Source organism: Pangasianodon hypophthalmus, chromosome 14 (genome assembly GCF_027358585.1).
Source record: "Pangasianodon hypophthalmus isolate fPanHyp1 chromosome 14, fPanHyp1.pri, whole genome shotgun sequence".
In the NCBI taxonomy this organism is placed as follows: domain Eukaryota; kingdom Metazoa; phylum Chordata; class Actinopteri; order Siluriformes; family Pangasiidae; genus Pangasianodon; species Pangasianodon hypophthalmus.
The window spans coordinates 2,479,108-2,503,391 of record NC_069723.1 but is presented as its reverse complement, the minus strand read 5'-3'; the positions used below and the strand labels follow the sequence as shown (position 1 = coordinate 2,503,391).

General features: G+C 41.1%; 1 protein-coding gene across 4 annotated transcripts in view; it reads left to right on the top strand.

Moving 5' to 3' along the window:
• The window catches only part of fat3a (FAT atypical cadherin 3a), a 120,139-nt gene that overhangs the window by 43,087 nt on the left and 52,768 nt on the right, over nucleotides 1–24,284 (top strand). For all 4 annotated transcript variants that reach the window (XM_053239660.1, XM_053239658.1, XM_053239661.1 and 1 more), the window contains exons 2-4: nucleotides 1,578–4,911; nucleotides 21,439–21,557; nucleotides 22,234–22,432. In XM_053239660.1, coding sequence (XP_053095635.1) covers nucleotides 1,602–4,911; nucleotides 21,439–21,557; nucleotides 22,234–22,432 — 3,628 coding nt within the window. In that variant the 5' untranslated portion in view covers nucleotides 1,578–1,601. The remainder of the gene's footprint in view (nucleotides 1–1,577; nucleotides 4,912–21,438; nucleotides 21,558–22,233; nucleotides 22,433–24,284) is intronic.

Genomic DNA, 24,284 nt, shown 5'->3' with positions numbered 1-24,284 from the left:
CGTTTTGAAGCCTGGATTCTGATGTCATTCTCTAAAATGGGGTTCAACACAAATACAAATGATAGTGTTTCCATATTCTGGAGTTCGAAAAGGTCTTAAGTACGGAAGCCTTAACCACTAAATAGGTTGTAGCAAAAAAAAAAAAAAAAAAAGTGGAATAAAATGAAATTTGTCAGTTTGCGTTTTTGACGTGTGAAGGTGATGTAAAAAGAGGTGAGATCATTGTTGGAAAAAATGGACACTAAATATAACCTAGCTGATGACTTTGGGTAACTGGTTTCGCTCGTCTTTTAAAGTGGAAGAGCGACGAGACAGAACTTTCTGGAATATCAACATTTACATGAAGAAAAGGCTCAAATTACACAGGAATTACACTTGATATCAAACGCTAATAAATATTGAGACATTACCATAACACATATTTAAGTATATTCGTAAATATCAGTAAAACTGGACAAGAGTGGGTTGTTCATGTGGAGTCTTCTAGCAGTTCTGAATAAATGCAGGACTAGACCGATTTTCAAGAAGAACTTTACATGCACTATACCCACCAAAGATACGTCAAGCAAGTTCTAAGATATTCCTGGTTGTACACTGAAAAAAAATGTACAATGTCAGTCGAAAAATTTGGACTTACTTATGTTTATTACAGTTTAATCCCTATAATTGCTACAGACCAAAAAATGATGCAGAGTAGCAAGTAAATTCAGAAAGCTAAATCTTTGTGGAACTTATTAACTGCGTGCTCTCGGATCCTAACGCGACTCTAAATGAGTGCTTTATTAAAGGCAGGCGGACTCTCGGGGTAAATCCGTTAAGCCTACAGATAAAATACTCATAGACAGTGCTAGTATTAATTGCAAAACATAAATATGTGGTATGCAATTGCATAATTTCAAGTGATAAAGATTTTGTTTTTTTTTCTGATTAGTGAATTAGTCATTTCTCAATTCACTAAACATTTAATAATAAAGAATTTTTGATTAGATATTCAAATTTTAGAGTACTTAAGGAGGTAATTTCAACAAAAATACTTCAGTGTGGGGTGTTCAAAACTGTTGACTTGTAGTGTGTATAGCCAATACCAAACTAACATAGCTAACAGAGAATGGCATTAGAACCTTAAGTACCATTGTTAAAATCGTAACAGTTGCTGATATTAAATTGTCTAAGTAGTTGAGGATTTCATCTTTATTTAGAAGTGAATTTCTAATGAAGAGAAAAGGCAGAAAAATGTTGGCGCCACCAGAATTAAAGTTGGAATTCTAATAATTAAAAATTAAACAGGTTACGATAAATTATCGCATTATTATGTCCAAACTATTTTGCATACCTGTGGCATGTATGGAAGCTGTGCAACGTTTGTTATTACCAGAGTTTTCTTTACCAATATGCTAATGTTTACACCTCTGACAAGAGGAGACATTTTTTTTGGTTAAACAGTTAGCATAAAAACTAGCGAATGAAATAACATTACCTCATAGCCTAGAGGTGAAATTTGTGAATGTTTTTTGCAATGACTAACTGCTCTTCCTTTCCTTCTCTCTCTCTCTCTCTCTCTCTCTCTCCCTCTCCAGGATGGATTTGGTGATGGCACGGCAATGATCATGGCCCTCTGGGCGGGAGTTCGGGCCGCTCTCCTCCGTCTGGCCCTTGTGTTCTTCCTGTCACCTCCTCTGGTCCGCTGCCAAGGTGACAGGCCACGGCTTCAGTTCACGCAACCGCTGTACCATGCGTCCGTGTACGAGAACTCGGCGGCGCGGACGTATGCAGTCAGCCAGGTGAGAATGGGCGTGGATCTCCAACAGCGCTCATGGGAAGTGCGCTACAGAATCACGGCCGGAGACGATGAGGGATTTTTCAAGGCAGAAGAATACACGCTTGGGGACTTCTGCTTCCTCCGCATACGCACCAAAGGAGGAAATGCTGCCATTCTGAACCGAGAGATTCAGGATAATTACCAGCTGACAGTCAAAGCGTCCGTTAAGGGCGAAACAGTGGAGGCATGGACCAAAGTGAGTGTACAAGTGCTGGATATGAATGACCTTCGACCTCTTTTTTCCCCAACAACTTATTCAGTCACGATTGCAGAAAACACACCACTGCGCACCAGCATTGCTCAAGTCACAGCCACGGATGCTGACACAGGCTCTAATGGGGAGTTTTACTATTTCTTCAAGGAAAAGATGGAACTTTTTGCTGTGCACCCAACCAGTGGTGTTGTTTCCCTCAGTGGAAAGCTGAATGTGGACACTCAAAGCCGCTATGATTTGGAAATCCAGGCTGTGGACCGTGGGATGAAGCTTTACGGCAACAACGGTGTCAGCAGCACTGCTAAACTCTTTGTCCATGTGGAACGGATCAATGAGCATGCACCCAAACTCAATATTGTGACACTAGCACCTGCTTGGGCCGATGCTACGCCGGCAGTCGCTGTGTTGACAGTTGAGGATGACGATACCGGACTGAATGGAGAGATCGAGGCAGTAAACATTGTGGACGGAGACCCATTTAATCTGTTTAGCATCGAAAGAATAGAAATAGACAGGGAAGGAGAAGAGAGAGGATCTAAGAGAGGATCTAGTGAGTTTGTTCTTAAAGCTCCTGAGCATCTAAAGTGGGAAAGTTACCCTTTTGGACTGAATCTGAGTTTGCAGGCAAGAGATCGGGGGACACCACAAAAATCATCAGAGGTTCAAATAGTATGTCTTAAGTTGTCCAGGCCAAGCCCAGTAGAGGTCCGGTTCCAGAAAGAGGTATATGAGGTCAATCTGAGTGAAATAGCCCCACCCAGAACCCTCGTATTGGCCGTAAAACTTAATCCAGAGCCAGCTGACGTTGAATACATCCTCACACCATCTGCAGATTCAGCGTTTTTTAGTGTCAATAGTATGACTGGAGTGATTAGCACGTCACGGTGGCTCACAAAGCTCACACAACGAGATTTTGAGCTTGAGGTAATGGAGGTTGGCAGTGAACTCAGGGCTAAAGTTCGGGTGTTTCTAGAAGATGCCAATGACAATGCTCCAGTATTTACACAACTGTCCTATGAAGTGTTTGTCAATGAAAGCATCCCTGTCGGGACGACAGTTGTTGTGGTCACGGCTTTGGATGCAGATCACGGGGAGAACAGTTATATCACATACAGCATGGCAAGTTTGATGCCACTGCCATTCACTATACACCAGTTTAATGGCGCCATCACAAGCAGGCAGGAATTGGACTTTGAGTCATCCTCGGAGAGCTTCAGCTTTGTAGTGCGGGCTTCGGACTGGGGTGCCCCGTACAGGAGAGAGAGTGAAGTAAACGTCACAGTGCACCTCGAGAATGTGAACGATAACAAGCCACTCTTTGAGAAAATTGCCTGCGTTGGTGTGGTTTCCCGTGACTTGTCGGTCGGTGAGGTCATCACTACCATGTCCGCCATAGACATTGATGAGTTGGAACTTGTGAAGTATAAAATAATCTCAGGAAATGAGCATGGCTTCTTTGATCTGAATCCCGATTCTGGTGTCATGACTCTTCGCCGATCTCTTATTACTGCAAACCCCAAAAGCACTTTTAGCCTCAAAATCACTGCCACAGATGGGGAGACTTTCTCCGATCCCATGTTTGTGAACATATCCATAGCACAGGGAAAATCCCCACCTAAGAGTTTCAGCTGTATAGAGACACATGTAGCTCAGAGACTCGCAGAGAAGCTGCTCAAAAAGGCCAAAGCCAACAGCAAGCCCAAAATAGAGGAAGGTTTCATTGACTTGTTCTCAGTGAACCGACAAGCGCCTCAGTTTGACAAATCCTTCCCTACAGATATCACAGTCCGTGAGGATATGGAAATTGGCTCGAGTGTGTTCCAGGTGAAAGCGTATGACAGCGACACAGGATTTAATGGCCAGATACTTTACACTATTTCCAGTGGCAACACAGATAGTAGTTTTACCATCGGCACTCTCACCGGCGAGATCAGGATATTCTTGCCATTAGACCGGGAAAGAACAGACCGATACATCCTAAACCTTACATTATATGATTTGGGCCAGCCACAAAGATCTGCTTGGCATCTCTTAACTGTCTATGTGGAGGATGCCAATGACAATGCCCCCCAGTTTCTTCAAGGCAATGGATACAGAGCACGGATTCCTGAAAACACTCCCATTGGCACTGAGGTGATCCAAGTAGAAGCCACAGATAAAGATCAGGGATCAAATGGAGAGATCCAGTATTCCTTGCTCACAAGCACCTCTCAGTTTGGCATCAACAGCTCGAGTGGGATCGTATATGTTGCTGGACAGTTGGACCATGAATACGCGCCATCTTTCTTACTGAAAGTGGAAGCACGAGACCGTGCAGAAAGAAATGCTCAGAAATTTTCCATAACCACACTTCATATCAGACTAGACGACGTCAATGACTGTCCTCCTGCATTTATCCCAAGTGTGATCAGTGCGCGAGCTCTTGAGGATCTTCCGATTGGTACCGTTATCGCCTGGCTCGATACTCAGGACCCTGATCTCGGTCCAGGTGGAGAAGTCCGCTATTCACTTGGTAGTGACTACGATGGCCGCTTCGAGGTGGATGCGATGAGTGGAGCTATTCGTTTAACCAAGGAGCTGGATTATGAGACTCAACAATTCTTTAACCTAACAATTCGAGCCAAAGACCGAGGACGTCCCGTTTCTTTGCTATCAGTCAGCTTTGTGGAGGTGGAGGTGGTAGACGTAAATGAAAACCTTTACGCACCATATTTCTCCAACTTCGCTGTGAATGCTTCAGTTAAGGAAAGTGCTCGGATTGGGACATCTGTTCTTCGAGTTTCAGCGCGCGATGATGATACTGGCAGAGACGGTGAGGTTCAGTACTCCATCCGTGATGGAAGTGGCCTTGGAAGGTTTACCATCGACGATGAGACAGGTACACGCTTGCCAAATTGATATATTCCTAATTAACATCCTGATTCACTTAATTAGTATGCTCATTAACTTCCTGCCTGGTTTAATTAGATTGCTGTGATGTGTGCTGATTTCTAAAGGTCACAGTTTATGGCTCATGTGCTAGTTATTACAAAGTGATGTCTTGTCTCTGCTGACATTGTAAGGCAAGTCAAGCAAGTCTTCAGAGTATGACAGTGGATCTGAATTTGTTCCTACATGCGACTGTTTTTCTCTATACAGTGCAAAGAAAGTGTTTTGTCTTTTTGTTCTCTGTTGCTCATAGAAATCATGACCTACTTGTTTCCAATGCATGACAACAAGAAGGGTCTGAAAGTCTCCATGACTGAGTTTTTAACTTTAGAGATGATTATGTGTAGTGGATCACTCTAATTGAGTCAATATTAAATGGTGATACCGCAATAATCATCTGGTGAACAGAATTATAGGATTGCCTTTTCTAAGAAGGGCATGCAATGTGCTGCTCTTTCAAAGCCGGTTTAATTATAACGACCTTAATAAGACAGTTGTCCTTAGAGGACAGTATCTCAGGAGAAGATACTACCTACACTCTCAGGAAAAGTTACTAAACTGTACCTGTCAGGATGCAAAGGCTTTCAGTGGGGTCACACCATCAAGGTTTTTGTCCCACGAGTTAAATTTTTGCAGCCAAGGACCACTTCCCGAGCAAAAGAATTTCCAAGGACCTCCTTTATGATCACAGCACAGATTTCATTTGAAGAAAAGTAAAGCAACTATACACCATCATATTGTCATCTTACCACTTTTGACTAGCACCATAGAATTTGATGCAGGGAGAAACACGTACTACTTTGTCAAATCATCCAAAAATGTTTTCTTTGTTGATATTTCTTAAACAAGGCGTATTGTCAGACCAGAGAGGGTAAATAAAATGAAAAATCTATTTCAATAATAATCCTGTGAAAACTCTTCCCTGTTTGAGGTGATGTGTTTAGCCATGTAGCTAGTCTCTATATGTCACATCCTCAGACAGAGTGAGAACATGATGCCATCTTTATACATCGTTGAGGCTTGTCCATCAAGAAAGGTGCAAATATGCTTCACTTTCACCACGCATACATGTGCGCACAAAGCTGCTACGTGGGCGGAATTGTTCACATACTGGCTTGTGTGTCTTATGTACATCTAGAGGATTAAATGCGGTGTCCACTGAACATCCCTGTCCATCTGGTTTCCAGTCAAACTGTAATATCTAGCGAGTTCATGCACAGCAACGTGAAACAGACCACCGAGCTTCGTTTCTCTTTGTAAAACTTTTTGCAGTCGGCGTGATTGTTGTCATGATCTGCATCGCCAATTGAAAGCCCTCACTGCACGTTCAAAAATATTTCCTAGAAGACAGGTACTCAAAACTGACCTTTCAGTAGGTTTTAAGAGGTTTTTAAATATCAAACACTCACTGTAACAGGAAAACCATTAGTGTTAGTACTCAGTAATGGTTTAGAGTAGTAAATAATTGTGATTTGAGACACAGTGTTAGCTTATTTCATTTCTGAGGACGTGCACATGTGACGCGCCAAATGACCACAGGACACGCCAGCGGCCATCTTTCGTACGCATAGTTAACAGCAAGTATAAATTTTGTTAATCTCTTCGTTGCTCTCCATATTTAGCTAGCTCACTAAGCTAATGTCATGTTTAGAATCAGCAGGGGTGTGGCAGTTCTTGAACGCTATTGGCTGTTGTGTAAATCAACCTGACTTCCTGTTTCAGAAAGAAATACATCAACATGCAGAATCAAATCACAGCAACCTAAGAAACCATTTCATGGGCAGGGGCGGATTCAGTGATTTGGGGAGGAATGAGGGCCTATTCATCGAGATGTAAATTTTCAACATACGTTGTTTAGCATTAATAATTAAATATGTATATAAAATTTGCATTTTTAGGGGGCCCTTGGCTTCTGGTAGTCTGAGGCGGTTGCCTACCTTTGCCTAGTGCTAAGTCTGCCCCTGTTCATGGGGACTTCAAGGACAACTATTGTACCATTATTCTATATTTACATACGGACATTGGGATATTTTTAATTGTTTGGCGATACTGTGATTGTTGATTATCATGGTCTATTGTGAGACCCAATTTCAGCACACAACACACACACACACAGGCTAGCTGTTTCTTTTGGACCGTGTTAAGACATCTGGCACTGGAAGACAGCACTCTGATGCTGTTAATATATTTCTCATTTTTATGTTTAGTAATATTGCATTTTTTGACAGGTAATTCTTTTTTTGGCCCAAAGTGACTGCGAGACTCTGAGATGACAGACAGGCTGTGAAATTTGGTGTGTGTGTGTGTGTGTGTGTATATATATATATGTGTGTGTGTGTGTGTGTGTGTGTGTGTGTGTGTGTGTGTGTGTGGTTCAGATTTATGCGCTAAGCTCCTGTCTGGCATATTGACTTACTGCACTGAGCTTTTTATTCATGTTCAGTGCCCTTGTCAGATTGTTCTCTCAGACGCAGCTGCTTAGATTCACACACACACACGAACACACACGTAATGCTTGGTTTATTTGTCTGAGGCTTGTTTGTGGAACTGCATCTGAAGGTACGGTTGATTTTCAGCGCTTTGTATACATTCAAATAAGCGCGTGTATTTCTCATCAGCCTCTGAGGTGGTGTTGCTGGGTGCAATAAACGCTCGCCGGGAGAGAGGAAATGGGATAAAAGAGGTGTGTGTGTGCATGTGTGTGTGAGTTGAAAGTGAGAAGGTGTAAGTGTGTGGAGGAGGAGGAGGAGGAGGAGGTCGTGAGGTCACACTATCACAGGATGCTGGAATAAAGGTGAGAGATGAAAAAAGGAAAGAAGAAAGAAAGGAAAAAAGGTAGAGGTTCAGTGTGTGTGTGTGTGTGTGTGTGTGTGGTGACTCACTCCTTCCTCCCTAAATCATCTCACACTCGCCTCAAATGTGCTTGTTCTGCAGAAAAATTAAATATACACATTCTTTTAGAACTACATTAGCATCTGAATCACTTCTAACCTACAAAATGTTACCTTCAGGCTTTAGGCCACGCCTCCTATCTGATGTCAGAGCTCTATATTTTAACATCGGTGTACGTTGATACAGGCTGGTGACTCAAAAATACATCAATTCTTTTTTTTCGATTGTTGTGGAACATCCACGAGACAAGTTGGTTCCTCTTATCACTTACATTATAGCAACGATAAACAGTTGTTTCCAGTTCGTGCTGTTATAAAAAATTAATCCACACCTTCTGACCAATCAAATTTGAGAATTTAGCCTCGCTGTAATATTTATTAGGGATGCACTGAAATTTGGAGTAACGGAAAATAATTTTAATGGTAATGATGATTAGAAAGTGATTAAAACGTTCATACAGGTTCAGACCGTTTTAGCAGATCAACAGTGAAAATGTCGTAACATTTCACGGTTTCGGTGACGGACAGATGTTTAGCCACGCCTCCTACTCAAGACTGCGGTTCGTCTTTTTGTCCATTTTTCCAGAGAACAGTGGCAGAAACTCACAAAAAAAAGCACATCTGAGATACAAAACAAGTCCACAAAGGTGTTTGAGGCGAATATGTGATAATTGAGGCGTGTAGCTTCCAGCGAGGCTGTATGTTTATCACCTTCTCTCTCTCTGTATGTCTTCTAGCATTATATTACTTTCTGTTATCTCATTATTGCCTCCTGTCTCAATCCTCCTCCATCTTTCTCTTTCTCTCTCTCTCTCTCGACTCTCGTTTCTCTTTGTCGTATCTTTGTCTCCTCTGTCACTATATTACCTTCTCCCTCTGACTTTCTTTCCTGTTCTCTAAAGTCATTTTTCACTGAAACTTTTTCTACCAGTAATCACAGCTGTGCAGTTCATGGAAAATAACTGTACAATACTTTGTATGCGCAGTGCAACAACTTACAAGTTCTCTCTCTTTCTGATTGTCTTGTTGTCTCTCTGTCTCTCTGCTCCTGTCTCTCCGTGTCTCGCATTGTTTGTCTCTGTTTCTGTCTGCCTCTCTGTCTGTCCCTCTCTCTGTTTCTCTCTCTCTCTGTTTCTCTCTCTCTCTCTCTCTCTCTCCGATTCTCTCTCTCTCTCTCTCTGTCCGTCTCGCTTTCTCTGCCTTCTGTCTGTGTCCCTGTCTGTCTTTAACTCTTTCTGTTGCTCCATCTCTGTCTGTCTCACTGTTTCTCTCCCCGTATGTCTCTAACTCTGTCTCTCTCTCTCTCTCTCTCTCTCTCTCCTTTTCTCCCCATCTGTCTCTGACTGTCACTCGCTCTCTTTCTGTCCCCGTCTGTCTCTAACTCTCTTGCTGTCTCTCTCTTTCTCTCCCTGTCTGTCTCTCTCTCTCTCTCTCTCTCCTTTTCTCCCCATCTGTCTCTGACTCTGTCTCTCGCTCTCTTTCTGTCCCCGTCTGTCTCTAACTCTGTTTTTCTCTCTCTCTCCTTCTCTCCCCGTCTGTCTCTAACTCTCTCGCTGTCTCTCTCTTTCTCTCCCTGTCTGTCTCTCTCTCTCTCTCTCTCTCTCTCTCTCCTTTTCTCCCCATCTGTCTCTGACTCTGTCTCTCGCTCTCTTTCTCTCCCCGTCTGTCTCTAACTCTGTTTTTCTCTCTCTCTCCTTCTCTCCCCGTCTGTCTCTAACTCTCTCGCTGTCTCTCTCTTTCACTCCCTGTCTGTCTCTCTCTCTCTCTCTGTCTCTCTCTCTCTCTCTCTTTCTCTCCCCTGTCTGTCTCTTGCTCTGTCTCTTCTCTCTCTCTCTCTTTTTCATATTCTGTCTCTCCATTGGTTATGTCCAGTCTTTCTCTTTATAATGTTTTCTCTCTCTCACTTTATCATGTTCTGTCTCACTCCGGAGGTCGTGGGTGATGCTGACACAAGGTTAACAAGAGTAATAAATTCTGTGCAAATTAGAAACGTGTGTGTGTGTGTGTGTGTGTGTGTGTGTGTGTGTGTGTGTGTGTGTGTGCTTCCTACCAACCAAACTCTCCCAAATGGTTTCCATGTCAAAGGTCACCACCTCGGTGTCAATCAGCAATGTCACTGCTGTATGTAGGAATCTGTAGGCACTTTGCATACAGCTCTGTGTGTGTGTGTGTGTGTGTGTGTGTGTGTGTGTGTGTGTGTCTCTATCAATGGTTCACCTTACTCACAGTTGTAAGGTGAACCATTATTCTGAATGTAGGTTTTGCATCAGAATGTGCAGTGTGTGTGTGTGTGTGTGTGTGTGTGTGTGTGTGTGTGTGTGTGTGTGTGTGTGTGATGTAGTTCTGAAGGTCATGACTGAAAATGCATTAAGAGTCTGCAGACGGAGGAAGCATGCACGCTGACACACTCCCACTCCAGAGAAGATGGGGAAGATACCTAAACACACACACACACACACACTACTGCTGGTGAAATCAATACAATTCATCTCTATTCCCATGATACTCTGCAACAGTACAAGCACCAGGTTTCCATTAAGAAAGCTTTTAGTTTTACTCACTATGTTTAAAAAAAAATAATCTACTTAAGAGATTTCAAAGTAGATCTATAGTTACTGCTTTTTAATCCACGTTTTTTTTTTTCCCTCTGTGACTTTTTTTGCACCTGCATCTTCAAGCAAGTGATTAAAATTCGAAATTCTATTGCGTGTTACACCAAGAATCATGGCTTGATGCGTGTTTGTAAATTTCTACATTTTACATTCTATAGGATTTTTGTAATTTAAACAATTAAACAAACAAACAAACAAAAAAAAAATAGATCAGTTAGCTATTAATATGTAAGCTACTGGTTAGCTACTTGTTAGCTACATTAGATTCATACCTAAAATAAAAAAAAGGGGGGGGGGGGGGGGTGGGGGGGCGTGCAAAATAAAGTTACACAGCTTGTCTTGTCTTCTCGACTACATTTGGTTTAAGGGAACAACGTGGACCTTTCGTGATTCTTTCCAGTTTGTCGCCATGACGCCTGTAACGTTTCGCATAACATTAGAGTTGCCTTGGTTACCATGAGGATGTTAGAAAGCTCCTGAGTATCAACCACTTGATTCCCCAGTAATGACCTGAGATGGATTGGGATCTCATCCAGGGTGTATTCCCGGACTTCCCGTTGTAGGCTTCGGATCCACCACGACTCTGACCAGGATAAAGCGCCTGCTAAAGATTGATGAATGAGTAATGAACATGAATTCAAGGATATAGTGTTACACTGAGGCCATATGGGAATAACCGTAATTACCACCTTCTGAGTAGAAAAAAAAATTCACAGAGACCTCAGAGTTGGGAATTTTGGGATATTTCCTTGACTATTAAATCCGTCCTTGGAAATAAAGTCTTTGCGATAGAAATTTTAGTTTGTATTTCCTTGTATTTCCAAGTAATATTAGATCAAAACTACAACTAACATTTTTATCCAGAACGAAATCACAATTCGTGAACGCTTTCAAGTCGGAATAACAGGAATTTTTCCCATCCTTTGGAATTCTCCAACATGATATGAATGTGGCAAAAGTATTGAAAATAGTACAGTTCAAATCTAGGTATGCGATGGTAATTTCTATAAGGCTTTTCCCGTCACACACTCACACACATACACTCTCTCACACACACACACACACACACACACACAGGTCCTCAGATGGCAGGATTATGTCAGATTCCTGTAACTCAGTGTGGTTTATTCAGTTCACAATGAGGCTGCAAGTCCTGGAACACACACACACACACAAAGTCCTGAAATCTGAAAAACCTAAATATACTCCCACAATACCACTCTGAATGGATCGAAATGCAGCGCTGATGGATCTCTTCTTTTCTTTTTTTTTTTTTTGGGCACTTTCTTTCTCTCCTTTTTCCTTTCTTTTCTTCTCATGTCTTTTTATGTCTTTCTTTCTGTCTTTCTTAATCCACTAGTGTCCCTCTTACTCGTCTCAGTAACTCTCTCTATCTCTAAACCAGTTATTGTCCATTTCTTTCTTTCTTTCTTTCTTTCTCTTTCCACAATGATGTGAATAAAGCTCATATTCCATTTATCGCTCCACAGAGGTGTGAAGTTCAGCAAGTGCGTGTTTTCTCACCTAAAATTAGATCTCCCATGATCCTTCGCATCTAAATGTAGTGTTTGATGTCATATGCGTTTCTTAATGCCACCTGGTTTAATCCAATTTCAGCACAAAGATAAATATCTGCATGCGGGGTGAGTCAGAGGGAGAGGTAGGGGGGAGAGAGAGAGAGAGAGAGAGAGGGATATAATTAAATCCGGAGAAATTTTAGTCATTAGCTGTAATTAGCACATGCTAACGTCAGCCGCTTTACTGACACGTGTTACAGCTGGCGATTTTCACAGAAGCACCAAACTTTCCACCATTTACTGTTAACAGCTTCAGTAGTTACAGTAGTTTACCAGTCTTTTAGCATGTTTACGGTAGACGTGCTTCTCTAGCAGTTATGGTAGTTTGTCCTTTTGTTGATATGTTTACATATTACAACACAACCTACTTTTTTGAGCACAAAAAAAAAAAATCGTTGCTTTCCGTGATTTTCATCTCTCTCTGATACCTGCAGTAAGACACCTCGCGTCTGAATGGAAAAGCGCTCTTTTATGCTCCAATTAATCTCTCGGTGGAGCTCGTTTAAAAAAAGAACTGGCTAACCTTACCAAGCTACTTCGAGTGTTCACTAAAGTCATTCAGTCAGTAAATTGTTATGAAATGTAGCTAGTGTTAGCTGATTTGGTTTATGCCATCGCTTCGCTCACTCACGTTGGTTTGCTAGTTATAATATCAGTACAGTGAGCTAGCTTAGACATCAAAATAAGCAAAATACTAGAAAAACCTTGCTACAGAACTGCCACGAGCTTCAGGTGTGTGTTGGAAAGTGTGTGTGTTCACAAGACTCGGCTGTTATGTCCAAAACTGTCACCTCATGATGAAAAATATTAGGTGAGATATGAAGGTCAGCTGAATTTGTAAAAGCGACAGAACACTATTCCCGAAAATTATTTGTGGAGAAATGTAAGTTTGGCTTATGTGGGAAGGGGCGGGGTTAAATGTTGTACTGCAGCCAGCCACTAGAGGGCCTGAGAGACTTTTTTTTTTTTTTTTTGCTTTTTCACCCAGTCATTGTTTTATTGCTACTCCAATTTGTACGGTACTTTGTTCATTTGTTAGAGTGTTAATGCTAGACATGCCACTCCATTATTTATGGTAATTTATCCATTTATTATAGTTTTCCCAGTAGCTATAGTACTTTGTCCATTTGTTAGTGTGTTTATGGTAGACTTGCTACTCCGTTATTTATGGTAATTTATCCATTCATTATTGTTTTCCCAGTAGCTATAGTACTTTGTCCATTTGTTAGTGTGTTTATGGTAGACTTGCTACTCCATTATTTATGGTAATTTATCCATTCATTATTGTTTTCCCAGTAATTATGGTTGTCTGTCGATTTGTTAGTGTGTTTATGGTAGGTGTGCTATTCCATAGGCATGCTGAAATCATGATTTTTGAGCTTAAACTTAGCTTGAGCCTACTTTCTCGCTAATGCAAGACCAAAGCAGTGTGTGCTTTATAATAAGTGCACAGAGGAAATAGAAATGCTCGTAGACACACACTGACACACACAACAGTAGTCTAGCGCAAGCTGTTCTACATCATCAGGGTCTAAACCTCCCACGTTTGTGCAGCTTGTTTGCAGCAGCAGGCCTGCATACATGCATGCTCTGACACACGCCGAGATAACGCCTCACACACACACACTCACTCAAGCTCCTGATAGAGGGATAATTGGTCTGAGTTAATTAAAGCTGTGTTTCATATGTTAAGATTAGTCATTGTGTTTCTGAGCTCATGAGTGTGTGTTTCCTCTGTGTAATAACTCACACAGCATCATTTTTTTCCCCATCTTATGTTAGCATCAATGATAGCTAGTGCAATGGCTGACTTCACATGTATGATCGTTCTTTTTGTGCGGATCAAACATTTACTTATTGAATATTCACACGCATTAAAATTACTTTTAATGTCGTTAACATTGGGCAGAAACATATGCTAGCAATTAAATGGCTACTTTTGGACAGCAAGGGTTTAATCTGTGGTTAAATCTGCTCGGCTAATTGCAAACTTGGTCATTTTGCATCACAATGGTTTACCTAAGGCTAGCTATCTTGCCACTTAATTTAATTTCACCACTTGATTTGGTTATACAATAAAATCGTATACTTGGCACAAGCAAGCTTTCTCGAGAGCTAGGATAATTATTTCTTGTTTATACAAATAATTTTCATGTTAGCTTATCTAACTAGTTAACTGACCAAAGTTAAGTAGCTTGACTACCATAGGTAATGTTGCTTAATATAATGTAATTGCAACCAGTGTTTTATGCTAAGCAGTACATTAAGCTGAGGAAACTAACAGGGAAGTTAGTGTTGATATAAAGATCACGTTTGTGACTGGCTGATCGAACTTAAACTCCTCCTTTGTTGGATCACTCCATGATTAAAGCTAGTAAAACAACTGCTTAGCATGCTATTAGTTACTTAGTTCTAGCTGCTTAGCTATTAGTTACTTAGTTCTAGCTGCTTAGCATGCCAGGTAATTATCACTATCTTGCTAAATAGTGAACTGAAATAAGTACATAGTTAAGAAAACATTAACTTGTTAAGTAGCCAGTCGATCACTTATTAGCAGTATAAGCTAGCTCCATACATTGTGAAGGTGTGTTATGTTACCTAGCTGATTTTTCCCCATGGAATGATGGCTGATAAACAAATTATGCTGTATTTGTTCAGCTGTATTTGTTAGCTTTGAGACGGGAAATTCGGTCACATTTGTATGTTTGGTCCTCGAAATGGGACAGAGTTTCTCTTGGGAATGTTCAAATGCTGTCCTGAAATGCTGCCTACCTAGGGAGTTCACTTCAGATTGGAGCGCAATGTGTGTGTAAATACGGCAGTTAAGGCGGACAGTTCGGTTGGAGCCGTTACACATTCCCTTTTATTTGGGTTGCTAGGATACGGGCTGTACCGTTGGAATATTTCAGCTACACAGACACTTGGGTAGGATAAGTAATTACAGATACGACAGATATATTTGTGTGTGTGTGTGTGTGTGTGTGTGTGTGTGTGTGTGTGTGTGTGTGTGTGTGTGTGAGAGGTTAAACCCTCCTGTGCTGAATTGACAGTCATGCAGTGTGAACACCGCATGAACAAGTTATGCACCAGCTGTGCCCATCTGTAACACACACACACACACACACACACCACACTGAACTGTTACAGGATATGGATAATTGGGATCTCATTAATATTTCATCATTCATATAGATCATTCTATTGATAGGTATTTCACTTTTTTACACACACACACACTCACACACACACACTCACAGCGTTTCTTCACACTTATCATTCTTTAAGTAGGTCAGGCAGCAGACATGAAAGAGAATAATCCCTTTGTTAAAACTCTGCTGTCAGTCTTTTCCCTGTCAGAAATAAGTGTGTGTGTGTGTGTGTGTGTGTGTGTGCGCGCATGTGTGCATTCGTTTCCTAGCATACAGAGCCATTCAGAATTAATGGGTAAACAAAGCAGGTAAACAAGCTGGTTTGACCCCAAAACACTCCACGACAGCAGCACATCTTCAGAGTTCAAAAGATCTCCATGTCTGTGGTCACAAAGTAAGGATCGTACCAATTTTTTTGATGATGGAAAATTGCGGATTTAATCAGAAACAGCATTCACAATCCGTAATCCAGTGTTGAAGTAAACAAAAACAGGCCTGTAGAAAATGTAGAAAATGGTGTACCTGTAGTACTTATCCTACATGGTGTACCTATAAGACAGGGTGTATCTGTAGTACTCATAATACATGGTGTACCTGTAGTAGCTATCCTACATTGTGTACAGGGTGTATCTGGTGTACCTATAGTGCAGGGTGTACCTGTAGAGCATGGTGTATCTGTAGTACCTATAGTGCAGGGTATACCTGTAGAGCAAGGTGTATCGGTAGTACCTGTAGAGCAAGGTGTATCTGCAGTACCTATAGTGCAGGGTGTACCTGTAGAGCAAGGTGTATCTGTAGTACCTATAGTGCAGGGTGTACCTGTAGCGCATGGTGTATCTGCAGTACCTATAGTGCATGGTGTATCTGCAGTACCTATAGTGCAGGGTGTACCTATAGTGCAGGGCGTACCTGTAGAGCATGGTGTATCTGCAGTTCCTATAGTGCAGGGCGTACCTGTAGAGCATGGTGTATCTGCAGTACCTATAGTGCAGGGCGTACCTGTAGAGCATGGTGTATCTGCAGTTCCTATAGTGCAGGGTGTACCTGTAGTGCATGGTGTATCTGCAGTACCTATAGTGCAGGGTGTACCTATAGTGCAGGGCGTACCTGTAGAGCATGGTGTATCTGCAGTTCCTATAGTGCAGGGCGTACCTGTAGAGCATGGTGTATCTGCAGTTCCTATAGTGCAGGGCGTACCTGTAGAGCATGGTGTATCTGCAGTTCCTATAGTGCAGGGTGTACCTGTAGTGCATGGTGTATCTGCTGTACCTATAGTGCAGGGCGTACCTGTAGCACATGGTGTATCTGCAGTACCTATAGTGCAGGGTGTATCTGGTGTACCTATAGTGCAGGGTGTACCTGTAGAGCATGGTGTATCTGTAGTACCTATAGTGCTGGGTGTACCTGTAGCGCATGGTGTATATGCAGTACCTATAGTGCAGGGTGTACCTGTAGAGCATGGTGTATCTGTAGTACCTATAGTGCAGGGTGTACCTGTAGCGCATGGTGTATATGCAGTACCTATAGTGCAGGGTGTACCTGTAGCGCATGGTGTATCTGCAGTACCTATAGTGCAGGGTGTACCTATAGTGCAGGGTGTACCTGTAGAGCATGGTGTATCTGTAGTACCTATAGTGCTGGGTGTACCTGTAGCGCATGGTGTATATGCAGTACCTATAGTGCAGGGTGTACCTGTAGAGCATGGTGTATCTGTAGTACCTATAGTGCAGGGTGTACCTGTAGCGCATGGTGTATATGCAGTACCTATAGTGCAGGGTGTACCTGTAGAGCATGGTGTATCTGTAGTACCTATAGTGCAGGGTGTACCTGTAGCGCATGGTGTATATGCAGTACCTATAGTGCAGGGTGTACCTGTAGTGCATGGTGTATCTGCAGTACCTATAGTGCAGGGTGTACCTATAGTGCAGGGCGTACCTGTAGAGCACGGTGTATCTGCAGTACCTATAGTGCAGGGCGTACCTGTGGAGCATGGTGTATCTGCAGTTCCTATAGTGCAGGGCGTACCTGTAGAGCATGGTGTATCTGCAGTTCCTATAGTGCAGGGTGTACCTGTAGTGCATGGTGTATCTGCTGTACCTATAGTGCAGGGCGTACCTGTAGCGCATGGTGTATCTGCAGTACCTATAGTGCAGGGTGTATCTGGTGTACCTATAGTGCAGGGTGTACCTGTAGAGCATGGTGTATCTGTAGTACCTATAGTGCAGGGTGTACCTGTAGCGCATGGTGTATATGCAGTACCTATAGTGCAGGGTGTACCTGTAGAGCATGGTGTATCTGTAGTACCTATAGTGCAGGGTGTACCTGTAGCGCATGGTGTATATGCAGTACCTATAGTGCAGGGTGTACCTGTAGCGCATGGTGTATCTGCAGTACCTATAGTGCAGGGTGTACCTGTAGTGCATGGTGTATCTGCAGTACCTATAGTGCAGGGTGTACCTATAGTGCAGGGTGTACCTGTAGAGCATGGTGTATCTGTAGTACCTATAGTGCTGGGTGTACCTGTAGCGCATGGTGTATATGCAGTACCTATAGTGCAGGGTGTACCTGTAGCGCATGGTGTATATGCAGTACCTATAGTGCAGGGTGTACCTGTAGCGCATGGTGTATCTGCAGTACCTATAGTGCAGGGTGTACCTGTAGTGCATGGTGTATCTGCAGTACCTATAGTGCAGGGTGTACCTGTAGAGCATGGTGTATCTGTAGTACCTATAGTGCTGGGTGTACCTGTAGCGCATGGTGTATATGCAGTACCTATAGTGCAGGGTGTACCTGTAGAGCATGGTGTCTCTGTAGTACCTATAGTGAAGGGTGTACCTGTGGAGCATGGTGTATCTGTAATACCTATAGTGAAGGGCATACCTGTAGAGCATGGTGTCTCTGTAGTACCTATAGTGCAGGGCGTACCTGTAGCGCATGGTGTATCTGCAGTACCTGTAGAGCAAGGTGTATCTGCAGTACCTGTAGCGCATGGTGTATCTGTTAGTACATATAGTACATGATGCACCTGTAGTTCCTGTAGTACACAGGTTTCCAGTCTTGGTCCTGGAGAACCCCCTGTCCTGTACATTTTAGTGTTTTCTCTGCTCTAACACACCAAATATTCCCTGGCTTCACCACAACCCTGATGAGGATTAAGTGGTTACTGAAAGCTAGTGCGAGTGAGATTGTCACATCCAGGAAGGGCAGCACTGAGTGAATGTAAGTCCACTGGCAAGAAGAGAACTTGGACAGAGTCAAAAATGCTCTCTGTCCAGTCTGTCTCTGTTCTTTCAGGAATTGTACTTGGTTCACTAGGGGTGTAATGATACACTCCAGTCATGATTTGATTCATGATAGTGGCTTTATGATTGGAATTCAATTTGATTCTCAGAATATTTTGAACAAACCTTTAATGATGAAAAACTATGACTGAAAAGACATTTTTATTCTGAATCATAAGCAATGCAAAACAGTGTGCATTTTTGTCTGTATAAAACTAAATAAATCAAAAAAAGGTTTAATATTGCAAACAAAATGTACTACAAGTTCACCATTTTAACCGGAAATAGAGCTCCAAGTTGGCTAAAATGACTTCTTTCTCTTGCAGCATAGATTGCATTGGTGTCATTTGAAAGCTACTGAAGAACACTTTTTAACTGTTACAATGTGAATGTGTAACCCTGGAACCTATAATGCGTGTCAATCTTTGTGATCATTGTGGCTATCAGTCACTTCACAAGTGCTGATGATTCACGATAATTGCTCAGGCTCTGCATTAAAGAATGCTCTCTACATATTTTAATTCTATGGGTTGCTCAGATCAGGACCTCTGGTGTTCAAACAGTGCAATGGCATTGGATGTGTATTTAATCAATGTGAATCACACATTTCCACAATACACATCACATTTTTGCATAAAGATGCATTGTGTCATGCCTAGTGGTTCACACTTCAACAAGCTGACACAAATGCTAGTACTGGGACTGTCCCCTAGCACAGGTTAACCAATTAATGTTGGGTGCTTGAATGCTTCACTTTATCCAAAATGTCATATCGCATTAATGCAGTTTTTCTCATGCTCCAGTTAAGGCACGGTGTAACACTTCGCTTCAGCTGTCAGTTGTTCAATGTGATAATGGGAGCTGCATTTCCTATGCAGTATCTATGATGTACAGAACCATTTCTGTTGTAAGATATAGTATTTTGGGAGAGGGAAAGCTGGAATATGGAGGGGGTTGAGGATACTGCAAAATAGAAATGCATGCACACTACAGTGGGCTTGTTTCCAACGCAAAGACTGATTACAAAGAGAAAAACACAGCTCACTTTTCCAATGCCTGAACATTTAGTTTCAGGTCTTTTGTGCTGTTTTGAGTTGGGCTGGAAATTTTGCTGAGATCTGGCAACCTTGGTAACTGCCACTTGTCTTCTGACCACCTGATGGATGTGTGTGTGTGTGTGTGTGTGTGTGTGTGTGTGTGTGTGTGTGTGTGTGTGTAGGCCATACTTTCTCAGCATTCCATAATCATTTGTCTACAGCAAGAGTTGTGTCTGTGTTGGGTTCTCTCTCTCTTTTGTTCTTTCTTTCTTTCTTTCTTTCTTTCTTTCTTTCTTTCTTTCTGTATCCTTTTCCTCCTTCTATCTCTCTCTCTCAGAAAGAGAGATAGTTTAAAGCTCCCTGCGGTGATGTAAATATCTAATGATTGTCTAATGCACTGAGTTAATGGAGTGTGGGAATGCTACATGCTAGTGTAAACATGCTAAAGCATTAACACACGCATGAACACGCACATGTAGTTGTGTTAGAGCCTTAGACGTGTGTGTCAATTAGCTTTGGTCTCTTTTGTCTCTCACGCTAAGTAGTTCAGTGCTGTTGGTGTGTATCGTGTCTTGCATTATGGCTTTTAAATAAGATTAGCTCAGCTAGTCCATTAGCGCAATGCTAACTCCGGCTGTCAGGGCTTTTTCAGAAAATCCTCCTCAGTTCACGGCCAGTTGTCTTCATCAACAGACTTTTTCTTCACCACGTTTGGATTTGTTGCCTCACTGCGTGATGGCTAATTTACATAAAATTGAGAAACTCTTCATTCGGTGGCCGTGTTCCAGTACAGCTTACAGCGCGCCCTTGTCCACTTGTCCTTGCCAAATAAAATTCAGCTTTGTGTTGTGTGTTGGTTAGTGTTTGTTTTCTGTTAACTTTTTTTTTTTTTCTCATTTGATTAGCATTTCAGGTAATATTTTTTTAATCAGCATTGCTACTAAAACATTTTTCTTCTAGTTTGAACCTTTGTCATTAATGAGATGTGATTCTAGTGTGTGTGTTTGTGAAGTGTTTGTTAGGATGTAGTTTTTTGAACCCTGCTTTAGTATGTACGATTTGGGGTTATGTGTAAAGTTAGCATAAACTAGTTGTAGCATACGTGGCTAAATATTATACAATGTTGCACTAAATACGTCGTTAACAGCCTTACACTTTGTATAAACTAAATGTTTGTGTGACGGCCTGGGAAAACCCTCCAGATGCTGAAATTTTGATAATGTGTTTCTCTTTTGTGTGTTTCAACCACTAGTAAAGTTCTAGCAAATGTGAAAAGGGGGAAAAAAGGCATTATTTGGTTCCATCTGTGGCTCGTTAGCATCAACTTAGCATCAACAACTTGATTAAAACATGACATTCACTGTGTAGGAAAATCGTAGCTAGTGATGCTTTAAGGCGTTTTCACACTTGAGTCCGCACTCCGGACCAGAAAAGTAACCGGAAAAGACTAATCTGGTTATATCAATGATGAATATCATAATACTAATTAACAATTATAAACAATATGCAAGTATAAAAGTAACATTATGTGATGTGATCTTAATGTGGTGTTTGTTATAAACTACGTACAAGTTGAAAAATTAGCAAATGTTAAAAATGCCAAAACATTGCTTGAAAAATTCTAAAACTTCAAACATGCACATGTGTAACATCACTTCCAGTTTACAAATTTGGAAGCTGCTCATTGGTTCAACAGAAACAGATCCAAATATCAGGTGACTAAACGCAAAATCTGACTTGCTAAGTCTCGTCTTAATAACGTATGCTAAAAAATTGTAGCTAGCTAGTTACCAACTACATAATAGTAACGTTTAGTATGTTTGTGTTACTCTGTGGGCGTGGCTTTTTTACCCTTTTGTCTACCACCTTAGTTTACTTCATTCTAACATTGTGTGTGTGTGTGTGTGTGTGTGTGTGTGTGTGTGTGCAGGAGTGATCTACACTACGGATCTGCTGGATCGTGAGACGCAGGATTCCTATTGGTTGACGGTTTATGCCACAGACCGGGGGGTGGTGCCTCAGTCAGCTGCACTGCAAGTCTACATTCAGGTGTGTGTGTGTGTGTGTGTGTGTGTGTGTGTGTGTGGGGTATGTTGTTACTGTGGTAAGATTGTGTGTGTTTGTGTGTGTGATATGTGTAAGTTTCTGTGTGTATACATGTGTTCATAACTGCTTCTATGTGATTGTGTGTGTTCATTTTCTGTGTGTGTGTGTGTTTATGCTGTTGTGTGTTATGTATGCGTTTTCATGCTTTTGTGTATTGTGTATTTATGCTTTTGTGCGTCTGTGCGTCTATATAATAGAATGTGTTTAGGATTGTGTGCATGTGATATAAATGTGCATGTGATATGTGTGTTTTTTGTTTCAGTGTGTGTTTATGCGTGCGTGTGTGTGTGTGTGTGTGTGTGTGTGTATTTGTGACTACATGATATAATGTGAATGTGTGTATATGTGTGTTTATTTTTACTCTGTGTTTACATTTGTGTGTGTGTTCTGTGTGTGTTTATCCTTTTGTGTGAGTCTGTGCTTCTTCTACAATGTCTGTGTGTGTGTGTGTGTTTATATTTGTCTGTGTGATATAATGTGTGTGTATGTATGTGTGGGTTTATATAGTGTGTACTTAGGTTAGTGTGTGTTTGTGCATGTCTGCGATAGAATGTTTATTCTTTGTGTGTGTTTATGCTCGTGTCTATATATTATAATGTGTGTGTGTGTGTGTGTTCAGGTAGAGGATGTGAACGATAATGCCCCATTGACCTCTGACCCCATGTACCACGCCTCCATCCCTGAGAACTCTCCCAAAGACGTGTCAATCATCCAGATCCAAGCCCAGGATCCTGACGCTACGGCAACCGAGCCCCGCTTCTCGTTTCGCATCGCCAGCGGCAACCCGCAAAACTTTTTCAGTATCAACACACGCACCGGTAAGAGCGCCTGGTCAGTTCATCTCTGTGTGTGTGTGTGTGTGTGTGTGTCTGTCATAAGCATGACATCACAAGTCAATACTGCTGATTGGTTGATGCATTAGCAATGCTCTTGTTTTGATTGACAGGGCAATTTTACAGCCACAGGCCCTCCACTATTACCCATCATCCACTGCTGCTTGCCCAGCAGATCCTAATTACACACTTTCTAAAGGTCAGACAGAGAGAGAGAGACAGAAAGTGAGAGAGAAAGAGAGAAAGATGGAGACAAAGAGGTTTACTATGAGTGAAATTAAACATAAACATACTCTTCACTAGACTATACACACACACACACACACACATATATATACACACAGTAATATTTAGTGTTGTTAGTTTTTTTTTTAGTTTATTTCTGTATCATTTTCTGTTTTCATTTGATATTTTGATTTTGTTTTTGACTTAGACCCTTTAACTTTTCTATATTTGGTATTTTTAAATAATTATATAATAATAATTATAATTAAAATAACTTTTATTTTTATATATCTTACTTTCAACTGTATGTTTAATCATTTTAGTTTCACTAAAATTATTACTTTTATTACACTTTTTCATTGTCATGATTCCACTCACTTAATTTCAAGCTTCTTCATTCCGTGTCATTTCAATTTATAGCTGCTTTCTGATATTTTTCTGAATTATACAAATTGTGTTTAAAAAAAAAATAACTAACTGTAAATTGTTGAACTGAGAAACCTGCAGGCGATGTTTCAAACAAGACTTTCTGGATAGATTAACTAGTTAACTCAGTAGCTAGCTGGTTAAAAGAGACCTGTGTACTGCATAGCATATTAAATATATACACAATGCACTAGTTAAAGTAATGTTACATCAGTGTTTACGCTGGGAAAGTTAGGCGTATTCAGAGTCGGGTTATGCACCTGCTTAAGCTGATTTTCTGTATGCGCTTTTCAGATTATGCAAATCACCTGCATGTAGTTAATGCCTCTGTTGTCAGCTGTCAGATTTTTCTTGACTAGAAGTACCTGAGACGGGGTTTTTCTAGTAGCATCTAAGCCACTGAATTTAAACACAAGCACTCGCCTTTTAGCTAAAAGAAAATAGCGAAAGAAAAAGAGGACTGAAGAAGGAAATACCATTTTTTTAAATTGCTGTCAAATGTAATATGAAGTAACATAAAAGCAAGAAATAATTTAAAAAAAAAGACTAATATGATGACATGAATGAGAAGATGGCAAGCGATGAAGTGAATCTAATCGCAGTCTGTTATTATATATTGCTAATATATTGCTACATGAATAATCCTGATTTGTAATTATCACATTAATCACCGCTTTAACAAAGTGGCTTCCACGCTCATTAGTCAGCAGCTTATAGAATAGCACTTGATCCAGCTCAACTTATTATTTTGCATTTCATTTATTTATTTATTTTTAATTAATGAAGACACAAGATACTAAATCGAACTCAGGAAATTATAATGTGTGTGCGGGATGTAGGATATTTTATCACACTGTAAATTCACTGTTTTGAAATGTTTGGATTAATAATAATAATAATCCAAATATATATTTTTTTTATTTGAGCACTTCACAAAGAAAACATGACCACAGTTTGAAGGATAAGCTGACCAAGCACTCATCTGCTACACTTACAGCTAACTTTAACTGTTGATTATGATTTTATCTATAAAATATTCAGCCCTCACGATTAGCAGTGTTTCCGATTAAGATGTTGTCTCCTACGTAGACCTTCGTTGAAGGAAAAAAAAGCATTTAATGGACTTTAACCTTGCTAAGTAATCCATAGTGTCATATTTATGTATTTAATATTGGTCTCAAAAGGC